The sequence below is a fragment of the Platalea leucorodia genome (genome assembly GCF_965183815.1).
Source record: "Platalea leucorodia genome assembly, chromosome: Z".
Lineage (NCBI taxonomy): Eukaryota > Metazoa > Chordata > Aves > Pelecaniformes > Threskiornithidae > Platalea > Platalea leucorodia.
This window is the reverse complement of record NC_138858.1, coordinates 40,395,977-40,414,621: the sequence shown is the minus strand read 5'-3', so window position 1 is coordinate 40,414,621 and position 18,645 is coordinate 40,395,977. Positions and strand designations below refer to the sequence as shown.

General features: G+C 36.4%; 1 protein-coding gene across 1 annotated transcript in view; it reads right to left on the bottom strand.

The window, feature by feature from the left end:
- Positions 1-11,175, bottom strand: part of ALDH1A1 (aldehyde dehydrogenase 1 family member A1) — a gene marked incomplete at both ends in the record, with an annotated part of 39,089 nt that extends 27,914 nt beyond the window's left edge. Inside the window, 2 exons of the mRNA XM_082337576.1 lie at positions 951-1,055; positions 11,086-11,175. Of these exons, the coding sequence (XP_082193702.1) occupies positions 951-1,055; positions 11,086-11,175 (195 nt within the window). The remainder of the gene's footprint in view (positions 1-950; positions 1,056-11,085) is intronic.
- Between the last annotated feature and the right edge of the window lie 7,470 nt (positions 11,176-18,645).

Genomic DNA, 18,645 nt, shown 5'->3' with positions numbered 1-18,645 from the left:
TCTCAGCCATCTTTGTCTAACAAAATGTTTAAAATGTGTCTTCACTATGACCTTATTAATAACGTATAGTCATATTGCTCATGTGCTAGACAGCATTTGAGCTGAAGTTTATTAGGAGATTCATGATGAAATTACAGGACAGAGTAACTAAGATTCAATGAGCACAGGATGTTGAATGAAGTGGATTTCTATGTATTTCTGAAAAGAGCATTTCATTTCAGAGTGAATCTTTGTACAGTAAATTAAAATATTCTGAAAGACATTGTGCTTATATTGGCAGTAAATCTTTTGTGAACTTACAGCATAATAGATGGCTTATAAGTTTTATAGTAGTTCTCATGGATAAAAAGGTGTTTAATGGACAGTTTGCTGCTAAGTTTAAAACATGCTTGTTATACAAATCATTCTAGATGTGTGTATTTCTTGACTAAAATGAATATTAGATGTCATTTTGTGAGAAATGTGAGAAAATTTTCTCACTTTTAGATGTAAAAATTTGACTTTGAAAAGTGTAGGAAATGAAATAAAAATATCTATAATGAAAAGCCTTGTATAAATGTGTAATGAATGGATTACATCAGTGTGTAAGGAAGAGCCAGGAAAAAAAAAAAAAAACAAAACACGATTAAATTATTAGATGGCACTGATCAAAGATGGCAAAAAGAATCAATATTATTAACAAAAAAAATAACAAAAAATATTTCCTCAGAACTTTCCTCATATGAGCCAGATCCTAAGAGTATAGCAGTTTTTCAGTGTCTGTTTACAAACAATATTAAGGCTTAGGAAAAATGCTAAGAATCATGTTTGCAGAAGAAGTTATACGGGATGAAGTAGGTACATCTCTGAGGTGGTGTTTTACATTACCACAGACGGACGCTTGCCTTCCTGCTTTTAAGATGCAGAATTGAATTTAAAGCTAGGGTTAAGAGCAAGAAAGCAAACTCTACCTTGTCGCCTTCTTCAACCTCACAGATTTTCTCTTCATTAGCAGGGTTAAAGACTTCAAATTTTTTACCACTGACCGAATCATGCCACTCATTGTTTATAAATATCTGCAGAGGAAGAAATAGTGCAACAATATTAGTAACATATGTATAGCTGTTGTCTGTTATCTGTTTTAATGAATAAATCTATCTTTCATAGCTGAGAGCTACCTGATTGCTAGGTACCCGAATTAAAAATGGAATAGCTGTTTCTACATTATTCTGAAGAGATGAATAATCATGTATACCCTTAACCAGGAACCGCTTTTTAAAATTAACTTCCTTTTGAGAGGCAAACTTTTTCTCTCTCCATGATATTTTCACTTTGTTTTGTATCATGAAAAGATACTGTTATGAAGGGGTCCTTCCTTTCTCAACTGAAGTCTGTGATGTACAAGTGAGGTACAGCCCCAAATGACCTATGTAAAACTACCTGGGTTTCCTATGCTCACAGGGTTGGTAAAGATGGAAGGTCTGTTACATGCCCTGACAGAAGTAAACCCAATCCTTGGGTTTAGTATATATAGTACCTGTAGTATCTTGGAGAACACAATTTTATTTAGCTTTGCTTTGATTTCTCTTCACCCTCTCCTGCCAAAAAAGAAAATCCCAACAAAAAATAACCAATAACATGTTTTTCTGAAATGAAAGTTAAGACTGAAGAAAACCCACCACAGTCAATTGAATGAAACAAAGAATGAACCACTTAAGCAGAGTAAAAAGCAAGCAAGTATACTTCACTATTTTCATGTTACAGCAAAAAAAGGATGAGAGATTAAGGAGGGGCTCTTTTATTTTTCACTAAAATCCTTTGGCTTTGTGGATTGGTGCTTCATTGAATGTGATCCTAATCAAGATTTTAAAACAGAAACACAATGCTCTTAGTCTTTTACATAAAAAGCAGAATTTACTCCATTAAATAAGGACAGGAATCACAAATCAAGAGGAAATGACTGATGTATTCACCAGAAGTACACTGTTAGCAACCTTTGAGAAAGCCTAGACTATCCTTGCTGTTGGTAGTTGGTGTGTTTCACAGAGACACTCTCTGAAAAACACACTTAGCAGCACATACTGGGATAAAAGCCCTCTCTAATATGTAATCGTTGCCTTGAAAAAAAGTCTAATTACTTTATTGTAGTTTTTTGTGATGAAATCACAAACAACCATTTCTTTAACTGCTCTTTTTCTGTCTGTCCTAATCTTACAAGGAAAGGAGGACTAGCCTTCCAGACTGAACCAGCACATGCCAAGATGTTTACAGTGGCCAAATTAAAATGCCCAAGAGCTAACAGTAAGGGGAATTTCAAAGGTGGCTTATGGGCAGAAGATGACTGTGGCCCTCAGCTACACATATAACCCTATACAACTTAGTAGGTCCTAGAGGAAAATATATGGGGAACAGTGGCACTTCAGATCATAGTTTTCAAAGCTAGTTTCTACTCCTCCTTTGCAAAGACTATTTGCAGGATCTCAATCTGAACATTTTCATATCACAATGCTGTTATTGCCCAGGGGTTACACTATTGGTGCCAGAAGTGGGGTTGTGCCATAATACTGTAATCCTGCACTCGGCATGTGAATATAATCACACAAATATACTGCAAATGCGTGTGCTGACAGAGTATATGCCCTTATCGTTCAGCAGGATTACAGCTGATGGCCCTGTATATGGGGGGCTCTTTTCTCTCCCCTCCCTACCTGAAAGTTTCTCTGCAAAACACCAGGAATTCAAACCTCTCTGGTTTTGGTCTTCAGCACATGCTGCATTTTTTGCTTTTGAGGGGTGAAGCTACTTGCCTTGTATGACTTCAGGTTTTGACAAGATGATCCTTGGGTAACCGTTTTGGCTGTCATTGCTTTATAATCAGTATGTCTTCTCTTTAAGGTAATCCTAACCATTTGATATTATTCATTATTTATTCAGTAATTTCTATCATTACCCTGATTACCTCCAATTTAATGGTCACAGCTATCGAATCTTTTGTCACCCTGACATTGGTAACATTTCCCTGCCTCCCATTCAGCATAAAAATAAAATGACATAAGATGCAAACACACTGCTGTTATTCTATTACTGTCAATGTCTGACTATTATTGCTTGAACTGCAAGGGCTATTCGAGCAAATTAATATTACTTGTGTCCATTTTGATATTTTTTCATACTTCATCCAACTCTGAAGACCTCTGTTATGTCTCTACACTCCTTCCTCCCAGACATCATTTAACTCTTTTTACTAATCTGTTGCCTTCATGTGGAACATCCATATGCCAGGAAATCCAGGCCAGCACACATTGCTCATTTTACTCTTTTTTCTGGACTTTTACCTGACAGGGACTGGAAAAAGTCTAACATTAAAACCAAGAAAATAAGCTAAAACTGTCCTTTCCTCAATCTTGCTAGCATATCTTGTCTTTTTATTTAATATCTTTCTATTTCAATCTTTTCATAGAGTGCCAAACATATAGCTAGCAATTAAGAAGCACAAAAGAACAAAAATTGCAGAGCCGCTGGCCTACACCAAAGTTAATCATAACAGCTTACCCAGCAGCAATGAAATTGATACCCAAAATTCATTTAATAAATGTTAGGAACTGTGTCCTTGCTCAAGGATTAAACTTTTATACTGGCTGAAAGCACATTGTGTACTGAACTAACTTTCTGTAGCTGGAAAAAATACCACCAGCTCTTGATTGCAACATTGCTGGTGCACTTAGAACAAGACCTAAACAAAGCAAGGTGGGCATTGTTGTTTCCCATATTGAACTTTTATGATCCATAACTTTTTGTAGAAATAATAATGCCAGAAATTCAAACCTAATCCCTTTTGAAAGGGAATAAGTAATTGACAAAGGTACTGTTACAGCTGAAGGAATAATTAAATGTTTGAAATCCTTATAAGTCTAAATGACATCAGTGTTATACAAGAGGATTTTCTCCAAAGACAGAACAAAATTCCCACCGTGTCTACTTTACTCATACTACTAATTTTGTTGTCTGTTTGGTATGGCACTTCCCTTCTCTTTCAAGCTCTGGTGTCCTAATTTCAGTTGTGCTATACATCCCTTAAAACAATGTCCCAAGAGGGTTTCAGGATTGAGCAGTCCTGCATCTCTCTAGCTTTTTGCTTATTGGATATTAATAAGACTGTTGACGACATCTGTAGAAATTAGTCTGCTTTTCCATTAAAACAAGGAAAAAAAGAAACAAACAAGGAAATAAACCACTGCAATTGTTCCTGAAAAATCAATATTTTTCAATTGTGTAGGGAAAATATGGTGCCATACACACTATTCTGAAAAGGTAAATGTTGTCTTTTAAAAAATGTACTTTATACTATTGTTAAAATAACTATAATATATCTGAATTTTCTCTGTCATATTAAAGATGATACAAAATTAATTGATTCAGCAATTGCTAAGTGACAGAGAATAAAACAATCTACTAAAATATGCTCTACTGTAGTTGTAATTACTGAGAATTTATATGATATTACACAGCTGTGAAAATTTAGAGGACAAGCAGAGTGAAGGCTAAGGACCTCTGGGTGAAATTTGAGGTGCTTATCTCTGTTCACTAATGCAAAATAGAACCTGGACCTTACCCGTAGGTGCACAAGATCTGTGCTGCCCTAGAGCCTGCTGTCTCTGAGCCACTGCTGGTAAAATTGTCAAAGTGGGTTAACTTTTTATTTCTGACCCTGTAGGTCAGCCTTGAAAAAGAAAGGAAAACCTTATTGGAAAGTTCTGATACATGGCACAGATGTTGAAAAGAGGAGGCTATGTTGCAATCAAGTGTTGTGCAGGTTGTTCTTTAAAGTGGACATAATCATGTATACAGTCCAATGTTAACAGTACCTGTCATCTTCTGCCTAGCCATCTCTGTGATCTCTGGGTTCGGGTCAGTGCTGAAACCAGGTTGCCACCCAAAGCCGCCCTCGCAGTGCCTGAGCCCACCTTCCTGCTGCTGATGGGTTGGTGCCTCCCCTTCTCTCTCTTTCCCAGTGCTGACTATGTTGCTAGCACACATGTGAGATCTTGATCATGCTCGTCATTGAGAGCATGGCAGGCCCTGACTGACTGCACCAGGTATTTTGTGCTCAAACAGTGCCTATCTTTAGGTTCATGGCATCTTGCCCCACCTTTAGTCACTGGAGCTTAGCTGTGAGATCAACTAGCAGACAAGATGTGATTCCCGTTTCCTCTCATTAGGATAAAGGACCTACTATTGCTGTTCAGACTAGCAGGAACATTTAAATAGAACACCAGAAAATACTTTGGGGCAGGCAAATCAAAGCAAATGATGGTTGACTCAGGGCAGGACAAAGTCAAAACTACAGGATAAACGATTTTTGTCACACAGACCTGGGATTTAAACCCTACCACCACAACCACATATGTTATGAAAACGTGACAGCTTTCAGGGAAGAGATTTTTTTGCATAGTATTGAAATTGCTTACACTGACTGTCTGAGTGGCAATTAATAATTGGTGAATAGTTTGGTAATAACTATAAAGATCAATAAAAATATCATCTCAAAGTGGATATGGTAACTATTTGCTATTAATATACTCCTGTATGTTTCAGCTTGTTTCAGAGTGGGCACGATATATAGAGTGTCATTGTTGCCTCCAACCATCAAGACTGACCAGCAAACTCCTAATTTAACAAAAGCTGTCAGAGAAATAAATATGTAAGACCCTGGAAATCTCAGATATGTAATGAAGTTGATTATAGGAATATCCACACAAAATTCTGATTCTTGTGAAAGGCAAAGACAGCAGTTAAACGGTTAATATGAAAAAAGCCATCTTTAGTAACCAGCTACATTGCCAAGAAAAGAGACAAAGTAAAAGGTAAATATTAACATAACACTGCTATGATGTTACTGTATGCCAAATTCATATCTGTCTGTGAAAGGAATAATAGCAAAACATACCATTTTTGGAAGTTTTTAAAGTATTTGTTTAAATACTACATTTATTGCACCAACCAATATCATCCATAATATTAGTTTGGAATATCTTTCTTATTAATGTTTTTAATACCATTCCCATTTAAAACATAACTTCAATATATTAATTATATACACGACATTGTATCAGGGCTGTATAAATCAAACTATCCAGATGTGTTTCATAAGCTAGATAGCAGTGTTGCATATGCAGGTATGAAAGACAGAAAAAAGAAGGAAAAAGTCAGAACTCTCCATATAAGCAATGTTACATACATTGCAGGCAGCTGCACTCATAAATGTGCATGCAGCCATGCTCATTTAATGCTGTGGAGTATATTCTGCAAAAAAACAGGATGTGGATCTCTAAATCCAGGCAACATTGAAGTACCAGCCAACAGCAGCCTCTGGCAACTCCCTTGTCCTGCTGAAAAAAGACATTTGGGATCATCTTGCAATAGGTTACAGCATTTTGTCTGTCAGTGAAAGCTCCACTCTAAGCAGCTTAGATTTTTTTGTGCTGGTTTGTCAGGCATAAACGCAAAAGACTTACCCTTCCGTGGCACATGCTGTGCAGAGGGTTGTCTGTGATGACTGACTACGGCCCATGAGGTTTAGGGTTGCAAACTTATTTTGCAAGGATTTAGAAATGTTGTTCCAGGCATTTTGTAACTGTTATTTCACTCATATTTTTAGGAGAGAAGATATTTTTATTTCAACAACCCAAAGAATTAATGACTTTCAGACTTCTTTGCACTAGACCTGGAAATATACATTTCTTGTAGATAAGACTGTACACTACTAAAGTTTAGTATTTAAAATAAAGCCCAGGTAGCAGGCTACTGCAGTCAAAAACCCTCTGACTGGCTTTATTGCCCAATGTCAGAGGGGCTGAGCAATGAAATCTTGATTCTCTGAAATGATTGATTTCAGTTCAGATAATCTGATGCCATTCACTATTTGGGGCTAAAGTTACCTGCAAGACTACAGTATTTCTGCCATTGTTTAGGCAGTTGATTTGGTTACTCAAATGACCTGAGCAGAGAACAGGGAGACAAGACCTGCTCTTTGCCTTTTCTTGTCATCCCAGTGGTTTTTTTCCCTTGAGTATTTAAGAGGACCATGAGTTAATTTTATGAAGTATCTGCTAGATGGGAAGTGCCATATTTGTGTTTGTGCTGCATGAGGAAAGAAAGTACTTGACTCTGGACAGCTTTGTCTCAGATGGATCATACCATAGCTCTGCTGAAATAGATTTTAGACCCCTACATTAGGTGTCATCACCTTATGAAACATAAGTTCTTGCTGCATCTTTCTCAGAATAAGGATTCCCTTTTTGTGGGTTCAATATTGTGCAAAGTCTGTACAGGGTTTCAGGCCTCAGTGCTTCTGTAGAAATGACTTAAAAGTGTGGTTTAGAGAAGAAAATACTTCATTTCTGATGTTGCAAAGGTCCTATATATGATCCCATATTCAGCATCTGTCTATAAACTTATTCTTCATCAGGGAAGAATTTTTATGTAATTCACTATTATTGTTATAAACTATAATCCATACTCCAGAGGTGTAGTCAAGAAAAGCAATAGAATTATCTCAAATGTGGATTATCCCAAACTTAGATGTTAAGGGTAGCTTTATAAATATGGAATGAAACGTCTAAGCTATCTTTCCTTTAGATACCAGAAGCTCTTCCAAACTTATGGTACAAGAAAAAGCATAACCTCCTCCCACCATAAATCTGCCTCCAGATAGCCTACAACTCTTTCCATGATAAAGCTTTTCTTGACAATCCTCTTCAAATGAGCCCAGCTGCCTGTTTCACAGAGCTAAAAGTGATCACCAGATTTCAACACCTGCTCAGCTGACTGCTCACAAGCTTTCTAGTGCAGACAGTAAATGAGTGAATGACACCACCACCATTTTTTTAGAGGCCAGGAACAGTGAAGAGTCACCAGGGCTGTGGCTGAGCTCCTGCATGCTGGAGGCAATTCAGCATCATTCAAGTGAGCTGATGCCCAGTGCTGAAAAATTGTTGGCCGCTATTCACACTTGCTCTTATAGATTATGAGTCATTTGAGATATTCTTGAGTTTGATGATGGCAGTAAATCTTACAGTTACATATAAACCTGAAAGAGATTTGTGGCCCAAGAGGAGTCTCATTTGAAGTGCTGTAAGTTCTGATTTACTAGTCCCAAAATATGTCATGGAGTCTCACTGTATTCTTTAAGCAGTACACTTAAAATATGTGAAATTATTTAAGGAACTACTAAAGATTGAAATCGTAAGCTTTAAACAAATATATTGATATAAAATATCTTCTGTGAAATCTCTTTTTCCCCCCAGGTTTTTCCTTACAAGAAGTTGATATTTGGCTAATATTTCATGTACTTTTTTTTTCCCCCTTGGAACTGTATGTTATTATTGATGCATGAATTACATTTTACTGCTGCAATGAACAAATAATTAGAAAACATACTCTTTCTATTAATTATTTATTTAGAGTTTTTTATTTATCAGTTAGTAACTTTGTAGCTACAGTCAGCTGATCTTAAAAAGAGTACCACTATAGCTGATTACGTTTCCCCAGATATTCTAATTAAATTTTTGTGGTTTTACACCTCATCTTTGTTTGTGAAGCTAGTGATTGCAATGTATGTAATACTCAGCTACGATTTTTCTTCACTAAGAGTGGCTTACCCTTCCACACTTTCTGATATTCCACATGCAGCTTGGTGAGAGAATGTGCTGCTGTTTTCTCCCCCTCATGTAATTTGACAACCTAATAATTAACTAATCTGAGTTTCCCTGATTAAAGGAGCACCACAGGGCTTAGTGTACGTGAAAGCATCATAACACAAATAATTTGTCAAACAATCATTGTCTAATTCCTCAGTGTTGACTAAGTAAAATATTTACTAGTACATTTTTAGCCAGCTATCAGCACTCATTCAAGATCACTTTGTGGTTCAACATCCAAGCCAATTTAACTGCTTAAAATGCATTCAATTTAATTCCTGAAATTCAAATTCCCTGAAGAGTGCTTAGTTTTATGCTGAAATGTAGCTATACCATCCTATAGATTCATAGGCATATGGAAATACTTAGTTAAATGATCTCTGTAAAAGGCCCAGTATGATCCCTCTCATAGAAAATAAAATAGAGAGAGTGTTAAGTAAAGATGAAAGTCCTTGGAACATCTCCTGCAGATATTTCTTCAGATCCTTGTGAGATGGCTGTTGTACTATGCCATGGTAGACAAAAAGAAAATTAAGCTTCCAGAGCTGATGTCTAAGGTGCTTCAGACAGAAAGGTTAACACATCAGCAGTAATTAATGCTTCCCTCATCTTGATCCCTCCAACATAACTAGGCAAAACAATCCCACACCCGACACTCTAACTTGTATGGGACAGGAGAGGAACAGGATGAGTAAGAAGACAAGAGTGGAAAGGCTTTATTAAATTGTGGGATGACTGCTGAGTATGGAATGACATTTCTATTATCCTGTCTCTCTGTCCCTCAGTACACTGTTATTGCTTTCAGACAATCCTGTGTGATATTTGAAGAGAGGAGGCAAGCATTGCGAAAAATCAAGCCTCCACCAAGGTGTGTTGGATTTGATTACTTGTAGGTACACACTTTTGCAAACATGTGCATTGCATTTCTGCACAGTTACGCATTGCATGCAGTTTTTAAGGAAATGGTATCATCCAGGCAAAAGAAAGATCCATTTGCTATGTGACGCTCTCCTTAATTTTTAACTATAGAGACTTTGGCCATGCTGGCTGTTTTGTTATCGGTTTTTGTATTAATGGAGTAGGGTTTTGCTAACTAAATATTTTAGAAGAATAGAAATATTTACAGGAATTTATGTCTTGCACATTCGGTTACATCAGATTTCTGAGCTGGCATTTTGCTCATGTTAGTTTTTTTCCTTTGGAAATATAAAAAACCCAAACAAATAGCACTGTAGTTTCTGGAACACCACTGTGACCTAGGTACTAAAGTATCTCTCTCAATTAAGCTTTTTTTTTTTTTTTTTTTTTTGAGACAGGAAGACCAGTAGATAGCTATCACATGGCAGAACTACATAGCTTTCGTAGCCTGTTAAATATTTACAAAGTAAGGTCCTGTGTGATTTATTCAAGAAAGACATGCATTGAAATCTCATTAGGCTTTTTCCATTAAAAAAATAGGATAGAATGGAATTCAAAAGGACTAATCTAGATAATTGCTGAACACCTTGCTTTTGGAAAAGAAAATAAGCATTGATTCTAGAAAATAAAATTTATTTCCATTACAATGGTAATGAGAAAAAAATGAACAGTAACCAACAAGTCTTCAAAGAGAAGAAGTCCTTTCTGATCAGTTGTTCTGCCTGAATGTTTCAGAGGGCAGAGTTTCAATATTTTCTGCCAATAGTTTGTTCAAAGTTTTTGCAGATATCTGCGCACTATGATATAAAACAGGCGAAAGGTCTTTTCAAGCTAGGAATACAAGTCTGGATTCAGACCTTTTATCTGTATATTTGTAACTGCATATGGAAAGAATTTGCTATTGCAAAAAGTTTATCATAATATTGAGTAATTAGTGATGGTAGACTTTATCTGTTTTATTGATAGCTACTTGTTTAAGCTGAAAACCAGATTCATTATCTCTAAGAAAAATATATGAGTGGAATGAATTTTGTTTTAATTTCATTTCTACACATTGCTTTCCACATAAGCTTATTTGGTATAATTATTTAAATCTGATTGTACTACAATGCAATATGCTAACACTTTAATTTGTTCTTGCTGTTCTGAAAAATAATATAATAATAGAAACTTTTCCTTCTTTGCTCCATTTATACTTTCTGAGAAACTTATCACTGCAGAAAGTTTGTTGTTTCAAGAGAAAAACAACGCCCACCCCAAGTGAAATAAGAAATGATTCTATCACACTTGCACACTTCCTGAAATACTTAGGTTAAGCGGATCACTGAACATTAATTACTAATATGTATAATATCAGAAACAGGTCAGAATAAACATTTTAAGCACTGATTTACAGTTGCTTCCATGGTTCAAATAAGATTAAAATGAGCATATCCTGCTGTCTGAGCTGAATGCATGAGAAAAATTAAAAAACATAAAGGCTACTAACCTTGGTGTACTTAATTTTCAGATCTTTGAGTGGTTCTGGCAGTGCTGGCAAAACTGGAGCAGGATTGCTGTCTGAACCTTGCTTCTTCATATTTTCGCTTGAGGAGTTTGGGGATGTTCCTGAAACACAGGTGAAATGAGGTACAAGGGAAGCACAGTGATTTTTGTCCTGACTGAGCTCTTAGCTTTATTTGTGCTTTTTTATCTGTACCAGCTATGGTATATTTGCATACAGGAATATGATTGGATGAAAGAATTCATTGCAAAGAGAAAATGACACTACTTATTTTTAAGACCAAAAGCAACAGCCTTTTCACCAAGCTGAGACCTCGATGAAGCAAATGCTGCTGAAACAATCTTCTTATCCAGATATTACAAACTTCTTACTGGGGAACACAGTTTAAGGCCCCCTCATCTTACCTGTAAAATTGCTTTCTCTCAGCAGGCAGGTCCCCAGATTTTAAGTGAAGTTTTTAACGTACTTGAAGGCAGCTCTGAAGATAAAGACAGACTTCTTAGCTCTGGAAGCAAACTAAGCCCTTCTCACTGGAGAGGTGGTGAGAATAATTCCCAGAGCTGGAAAGTGTGCTCTAAAAAACAAGCCACCTTAGGTTACATTTTGGTATGTTCAGAGTACATTATAATTCCTGTAATTAATACCTGCTTTATGGATCACAGAGATAAGGGATGACTATGGTGATACAAAATCCTTCATATGTTTTTCAAGAAATGTGAAGGTAGGACAAAATTGATCGATCCAGAAAAAATACTCTGCGGGTAGAACCAAGAAAAAGCTTGTTGCTTTTTTCCAGATAGCACCACAATTTTAAGGACAAAATTTTTACTACAGTGCCCTTTGGAAAATCTGAGCTTGTACCTTTCAAAACAAATTATTTAATAGACAGGACTTTTCTATCAAGGGTGGAACCCACTGACGCATGTGTGTCCAATTCTGATTATTCAATGAGAAACATATCTCTGGTACTGGCAAATAATTTTATAAGGCACGAGAAACTCCTTTCTTCATTAAGTCTTACCTTTTCTGATGAATGGTATCACAGAACAAACTGGGACTGAAACAGCACTTGTTTTTATATGCTAAGCTTCTGATATAAGTGCAATAGATTAGAAATAGAAATAAAGAGAAATGATCTTATTGCTTTCATTGACACTACACAGATGTTTGAAAAACTCACTGAGCTTAGTAAATTCATATATCAGGCATCATCTAAACCACCTGGCAATGGAGGCTTTATTGCTTTTAGCTGATTGATGATATAGAACATATCATGAGATTAATCTTATGATGCATTAATTACATGTAACATACTTTCTGAATTAAAGAGCATGCCATAATTATCATTGATGATTTTTGTATTTGGAGATATGGTTGGAGCAAGAGTTTCTGGCCTTTAGAAAAGTCCAAGTAATTTCTGGATAAGAGAGAATTCTATTCTCACAATAGTTATCTCTCAGTGAGATGTAAAGAGCTGGGTGGACTTTAACAAGTTTCAGCCATTTACCCTGTCATGTGAATGAAGGGCACCCATTCTCATTGCTATAATGCCATGATATCCAAGGTAACCAGCTCAGTTACTTGTTTCTGGGTGCATTCTTCAGCTCTCCTGCCTCAACTGGCTAGCTCAAGACATCCCAATGTAGAATGGTATATTTGAAAGTTTTGTGAACAGCACTTTCAGACCTTAATATTTTGGGTTACAATGGTTGCCTGCCTTAGAGAATGTCTCTGAGTCTCATGAAAAAAGACAATGTCTAAATAGGGTTTGTTCACTTTTATTTGGGATATAGTTTTTCAGTGCTATCTTCATGTAGCAAATTTTTGTGGTTTTCCTTTTTTTTTTTAAATTTCCATGTAATTTTCTGGTTTAGACACTAAAGTCTACACTAATAATCTTCCTGCCACCCATTTCTCCGTTAACCCACAAAGAGTTTGTCTCTAGTTAATTCACCTGCTAATTGCTCAGATTTGCCTCACTTAAACAGAATTTAACTGGAGCTGTAAGACAGAGACCAGTGGAATTGTCTAGTTTAAAGCAAAGCAAAAAATCTTTCTCCCAAGCGTGAGTGTTCTAAATACATTCTCCTATTTAGGTACCATTGCATTCCTGATTTTTTTTTTTTAATCATTAAACTAGAAATGAATTATGATAACTTCTTTGGAAAATGATAGCATTTACACTCTTCCCATGTCTATAAGGACAGCCTGAAATCTGCTTAGACAGGCTTTAGAGATACTACCTTGGGTGAAAAGTTCAAACTTTTCCAAACATATTGGTAATCATTGCTTTATTTTCCAAACCATTCATTAATTTAATACACGCTTTACCCTCTTTTTTCCTTTTTGTTTCCCTCTTTCGCTTTTGGATTGCATGAATCGCCTTCACTGCCATCCTTCCTGTGACTCCTTTCTTTTCTCTCTAAATCTTGTGTATTGTTAAAAAGGTCTAATCTCTTAAAAAGATTACTTGTTATCTTGAGCAATTTGATTGTTCATTCGTTGGGCCTTATCTGCTGAGACTTGCTCCAAGCATTACCATTAATGTCAATAATTCCTTTACCTTCTCTGTGTTCTCATATCTATGAATACCTGACTCCCCTCCCTTTTTTGAGGAAATTCTACCTATTGCTGAGACTAGCTGTTTATGACCATCCCAATCGTCTCCCATCCAATAACTCACCTATTCACTTTCAGCCTAGGATTCCTTTAAGCATAGTGTAGAAATTTTTTCCTGTTCCTCACATCCCATGTTCCTGTTTATTACAGCTTCCTGCTATTTTCATTCTGTGACTTTTTTTCCTCATCCTGCATCACTACTGTTACACATTTCACTTAAATAAAGATGTGCACTTCAAGCACTATAACTTTAGTGGACTGTACCACTCCTTCAAATAGTGGATTACACAACACTCGTATATTACAGATATTGTACATGGAAATTCACATAGTTTTGTTGTTAATATTTTCTTGGAAAATGTTAGATTCTATCTAGTTTTTTCCTTTCTTTTGGTCAATGGTTTGGTTGTTACTTGTTATCTTTTCACCACTAAGAAATGAACCTTAGCCACTCTACATCTTGGATAACTGCATGATATATTATGCAACTATGTGATAGTGCTTTCTACAGTTTAATGCATACCATTTCTCCCAGTTTAAACCTAGTGAGTTGCCCTATTCAATACAAGATCAAAGAGGAACAAACAAAAGGTAGTGGTTCACCATGCAAATTGTAATCAAACTATGAGATGCCTTGCTGCATGACATTTGGCCGTGCTAAAATGCAAGATTGAGGGCTGCATGAAATTTAGGTCAGACTTATGTCATTCTATGTCAGTAAGTTAAATGAAAGTTTTATGCTGGAAGAAGCTGTAAATCATTTGTTCATGTGTTTCTTCACAAAGATTAAAAAACCCCACAGCATTCTAGAGAACAAGTAACCTTTCTCCTCAGATGTGATCATACAGTGGGATATTGCCAATGTTGTTAGCAGTTACTTTTTGATTGGGCTCATTGTAGTTGAGCTACGCAAACTATCTGGCCTATATTCTTGCAATTTGTTGCAGCACCATATTCGTTATATGAGATACAATTTACTAGCCAGCAGCACACAGACGAAAGCAGAGCTTTTTGTTGCACTAATTGGCAACCCAACTGATGAAATCAGTGTGTCACAAGAATCAGCCAGAGGTAACCTGTGACTGGATTCTCTTCCCTAAACACAATACTAGCACTATCAAAAGCCCTGGCCTTTCCTAGCTGCCCTGAGAGGTCAGTCTAGGAGAGTCCTGTAGATCCCATGTCAAAGTCATATCAGTGTCTTCAAAACCCTTGTGCAACTCAAATCGCACTAGATGCCTATGTCAAAGGAAATGACTTGACCAGAAGGTTTATGATTCTACTTGGCATTTTTATGTTAGTGTATGCTGGGCTAATACAGTTTGAAAGCCATATATTTGTTACAGAAATTCCCCTTCCAGCATTTAATAGATAAATATTTACTTTACATCATAGCAGAAGATTATTCTGAGAATAGAATTATCTCTTACCCAGAAATTACTTTGACTTTTCTAAAGGCCAGAAACTGTTGTGTTTTTTTCCCCAGAAGTAGACACAAGCTTGTCTTTTTTCAAAGCAGTCTTTTTTTTTTTTTTTTTTTTCTTTTTGAATGACTGCCAACTATCTTCCAGTTCCCACAGTCTGGGTGACTCCATTCTCCAGAAATAGGGGACAGGTGACTTACTCTTTGTATAATGCTGAGATTGTAATCACAGCAGTAAGAAATTCTGGTCCACGGGTTTCTACAGAAAGCAGACTTTGCCCTTTAAAATACATATATTTGATCATTAAAGAAATCTAACTATTATCTTGTACTAGACGTGCTCAAAGCTACATAGATCAGATAAGACTGCATATATTTAGCTTGGACCTCCTCTAATGTAGGACAGTGCAAGGATTTTATTGTAGGTAAACAGACAGTAGATGTTCTCTACTTTCAGTTTTTGTCATTTACAGCTCTGGGAATATTCCAAATTGCATATCTTTGGCATCTGATGATCTATCAAAATTCCACCTTGAACTCCATAACAATTACGCCTTCTAAAAGGTGGCATAACAACTTAAGTAACCTCCAAAAAGTTACAATTACTATAATTCAAAACACTTAAGGTGAATAATCTTCCATGGTGACTTAGAGCACTGTTGTCAAATGTTCCCTGGAATAGGAGATGAATAGAATAGGCCGCTGTGCTCCGCAGTTTGGTAGCTGTATTGTATCATCTGTGCTGAATTTAGACAGAGTCTTTAATGCTTAAGTACATGTTTACACTTTATAAAACCTTATCATAAAAAAATCACTTGAAAAATCTCTATTGAGACAATATCACTGTTAGTGAAAATCCTGATTAATTGAACCACTTCTTCCAAACTCAGATTATATAGGGACTTAAGAAAGGGAATTATTCAGTGATTCATGCAGATCCCCTGCTGGTACTCACAGAAACTGGCATTAAGTTAGGGATGGAAGATGTAAGTGTCAAAAGCACCAAAATATTTTTAAAAAGTAGAAATCATTGAGATTCATTAAATCACTGGCCTCTCACTCTGTAATGCTTTATTCACTTTGTTAATCTTCCTTATGACATCCCATTAATGGCAGTAGAATAGAAACAGTGGTCACTGTTCAGCGTGATGTGGAAAGGCAGACATGTCAGTAACTAGGCAGAACTGGTGTGAAATTTGTACCATCTTTGCCTGTCTAAACTGAGAGTCCAAAGGTGGGTGGGATGTATGAGCTCTGATAACTCTAACTGTGAAGCACTGAAGTCAAAATGACAAGGTTTTCAAGGCTACTGAGCAAATTCATTTAGCTTTGCGGCACACTGAGTATCCTGCATTTCTCAAAATCTAAGCATTCCTTTTATATAAATGCAGGTATATCTCTGAGCACTATTAGCAGTTCTTTAGTCATTATAAAATTTCTGTGAGGTATAAACTCATGGAATGCAGGCAGCTAACAGGTGCATAACTATTTATTTGAGTTTGAAATTTGAACACTCTTAGAGAAAAATCTTTCCCTTTTGCTACATGGACGATAACAGTGTATGAAGAAAAGTCCCGGAAGATATTTCTCCATAATGTCTCCACAAACAAGTCTGAACACACATCATAATACTAGCTACTGTTTGGCTGATTCACGCAAACACCTTTGCTCCAGTAACGGCCAGATTTAACTTGTGTTGGTTCACTACAACAAGGGCAGAGGCAGAGCAAGAAGTAGAAAAACTAGTGCTACTAATTTTGTAATCTTGGTATCAAATGATATTGAATAACTTCTTGATATCAGTGCTTGGGCTGACAGCGGATGCTGTCATGAGGTCTATTCTCTGTTGAATCCATAATGACACTTTCGTCTCAAGACACTTTCTGCAGGGAGAGACAAATAAGAATTTCCTCTGCTGCCACACAGAAGCCTGTGCAATCACTGCTGGATGGTTTTTTTTCATTCACATAGAGCCCCACCTGCTAATGGAGCGAGATAATTTCTTCTGATTTCATAGACAGATCAGACACTGTCTGCTCTATTGAATGCTGAACACAGACCTTTGCAACAAATTTCAGGATAATTTCACCTTTTCACCATAAATCCTTTCACAACAGACGAAAAAGTATGACAACAGAGCAAGAGAGATCAGAGCACCTAGAAAGCAAGCTTGGGGCTCAGAGTGGAAAGTCCACAACCCCTACTCACTGTTCCATAGGCAGCAGTGCAATAATGCATAATCCCTGAGCACAGGGGTACCAAAGTTAACTTGTGGACTGGTGGCTCTGACTCAAGTTTGCTGAAGAAAACCCGTCAAAAACCGCCTTTAGAAAACCAGCAATATTTCCATTCTCTCATTCTGATGGGGTGAGACAACATGAGATATCATAATTAGCCCAATGGAATGGTGCACACTTCAACAAATTTATGTCACACCCATACAGCTATCTATGTCTGTGTCTGTTGTATAGCAACTCTCCATAATCAGTGGTGAGAAGCAGGATATTTTAAAGCACAAATCCTCTCACTCCAAAGGAGGTATCATCTAAAGTAGCTCAGTATCCTAGTAAACCAAACAGTATCCTCTGGGTGAATAATTATTGTTGGTGGCTATAAAAGAAGTCTACTCATCTACCTCTGATACAAGTACTTTACTGGAGATAAGTACTACCAGGTGAGATGCCTTTCACTTTATTTTTTTCTCCCACCACAGGGAGAGGGCTTGCTATCTATCATTTGTGAACTATTATATTGCTTCTGGAGGGTAAATAAAGCTTAACAATATCCTTCTGTGGATAGCAGGCCCTCAGGAGAAGATAAACGCATCCTCTCTGCCAAAGAGTCTTTGCTCTTTAAAAGATTGACTGGGAGCCCAGGAATATTTATTTAAAATCTATCTGGGTTTATCTAGAGCAAAATGCTTTATTAGAAGCATGTACATCAGTCTAAATACATTTTTGGAACACTCATCTCTCTTTTTGCTACCTGGACACCTACTCTTTGTGGTCTATATTTTCTGTAGCCTGTTTTGGACTGTGTATTGGTTTCAGGGACAGATGTTTTATTTTTGTATATAGGGCAATTTGCATATAAAATAATGACGAAAATGCAATCATAAAAACAACATCAAAGAAAAAATAAAAGGAAATGTTAAAGTAACTGGACATGTTGTGGGACAATGAAAGAGAGAGAGAGCAGTGTTTCAGGAATTATTAACACCATTTTAAAAAACAGTTAATTATAGAACCTATTTCAACCACAGGAAGCAATTTTCTTTGTAATACAAATTAGAAGACTAAGTACTAGCTATTTCACCATTATAACATTTGCTAAAAGTTGCAAGAATATTTGGTAACACGTGATATATTTAATTTCCTTATATTGAAATGACTTGTAACTGTTTTTCTCTCTTAAATTTATCATCAAAAAATTCAGACAAAAGTAAAAAGGATGATAGTTCCTGTGAAGAAGGCAATCAAACAAATAAAGCCAAATAAAAAACA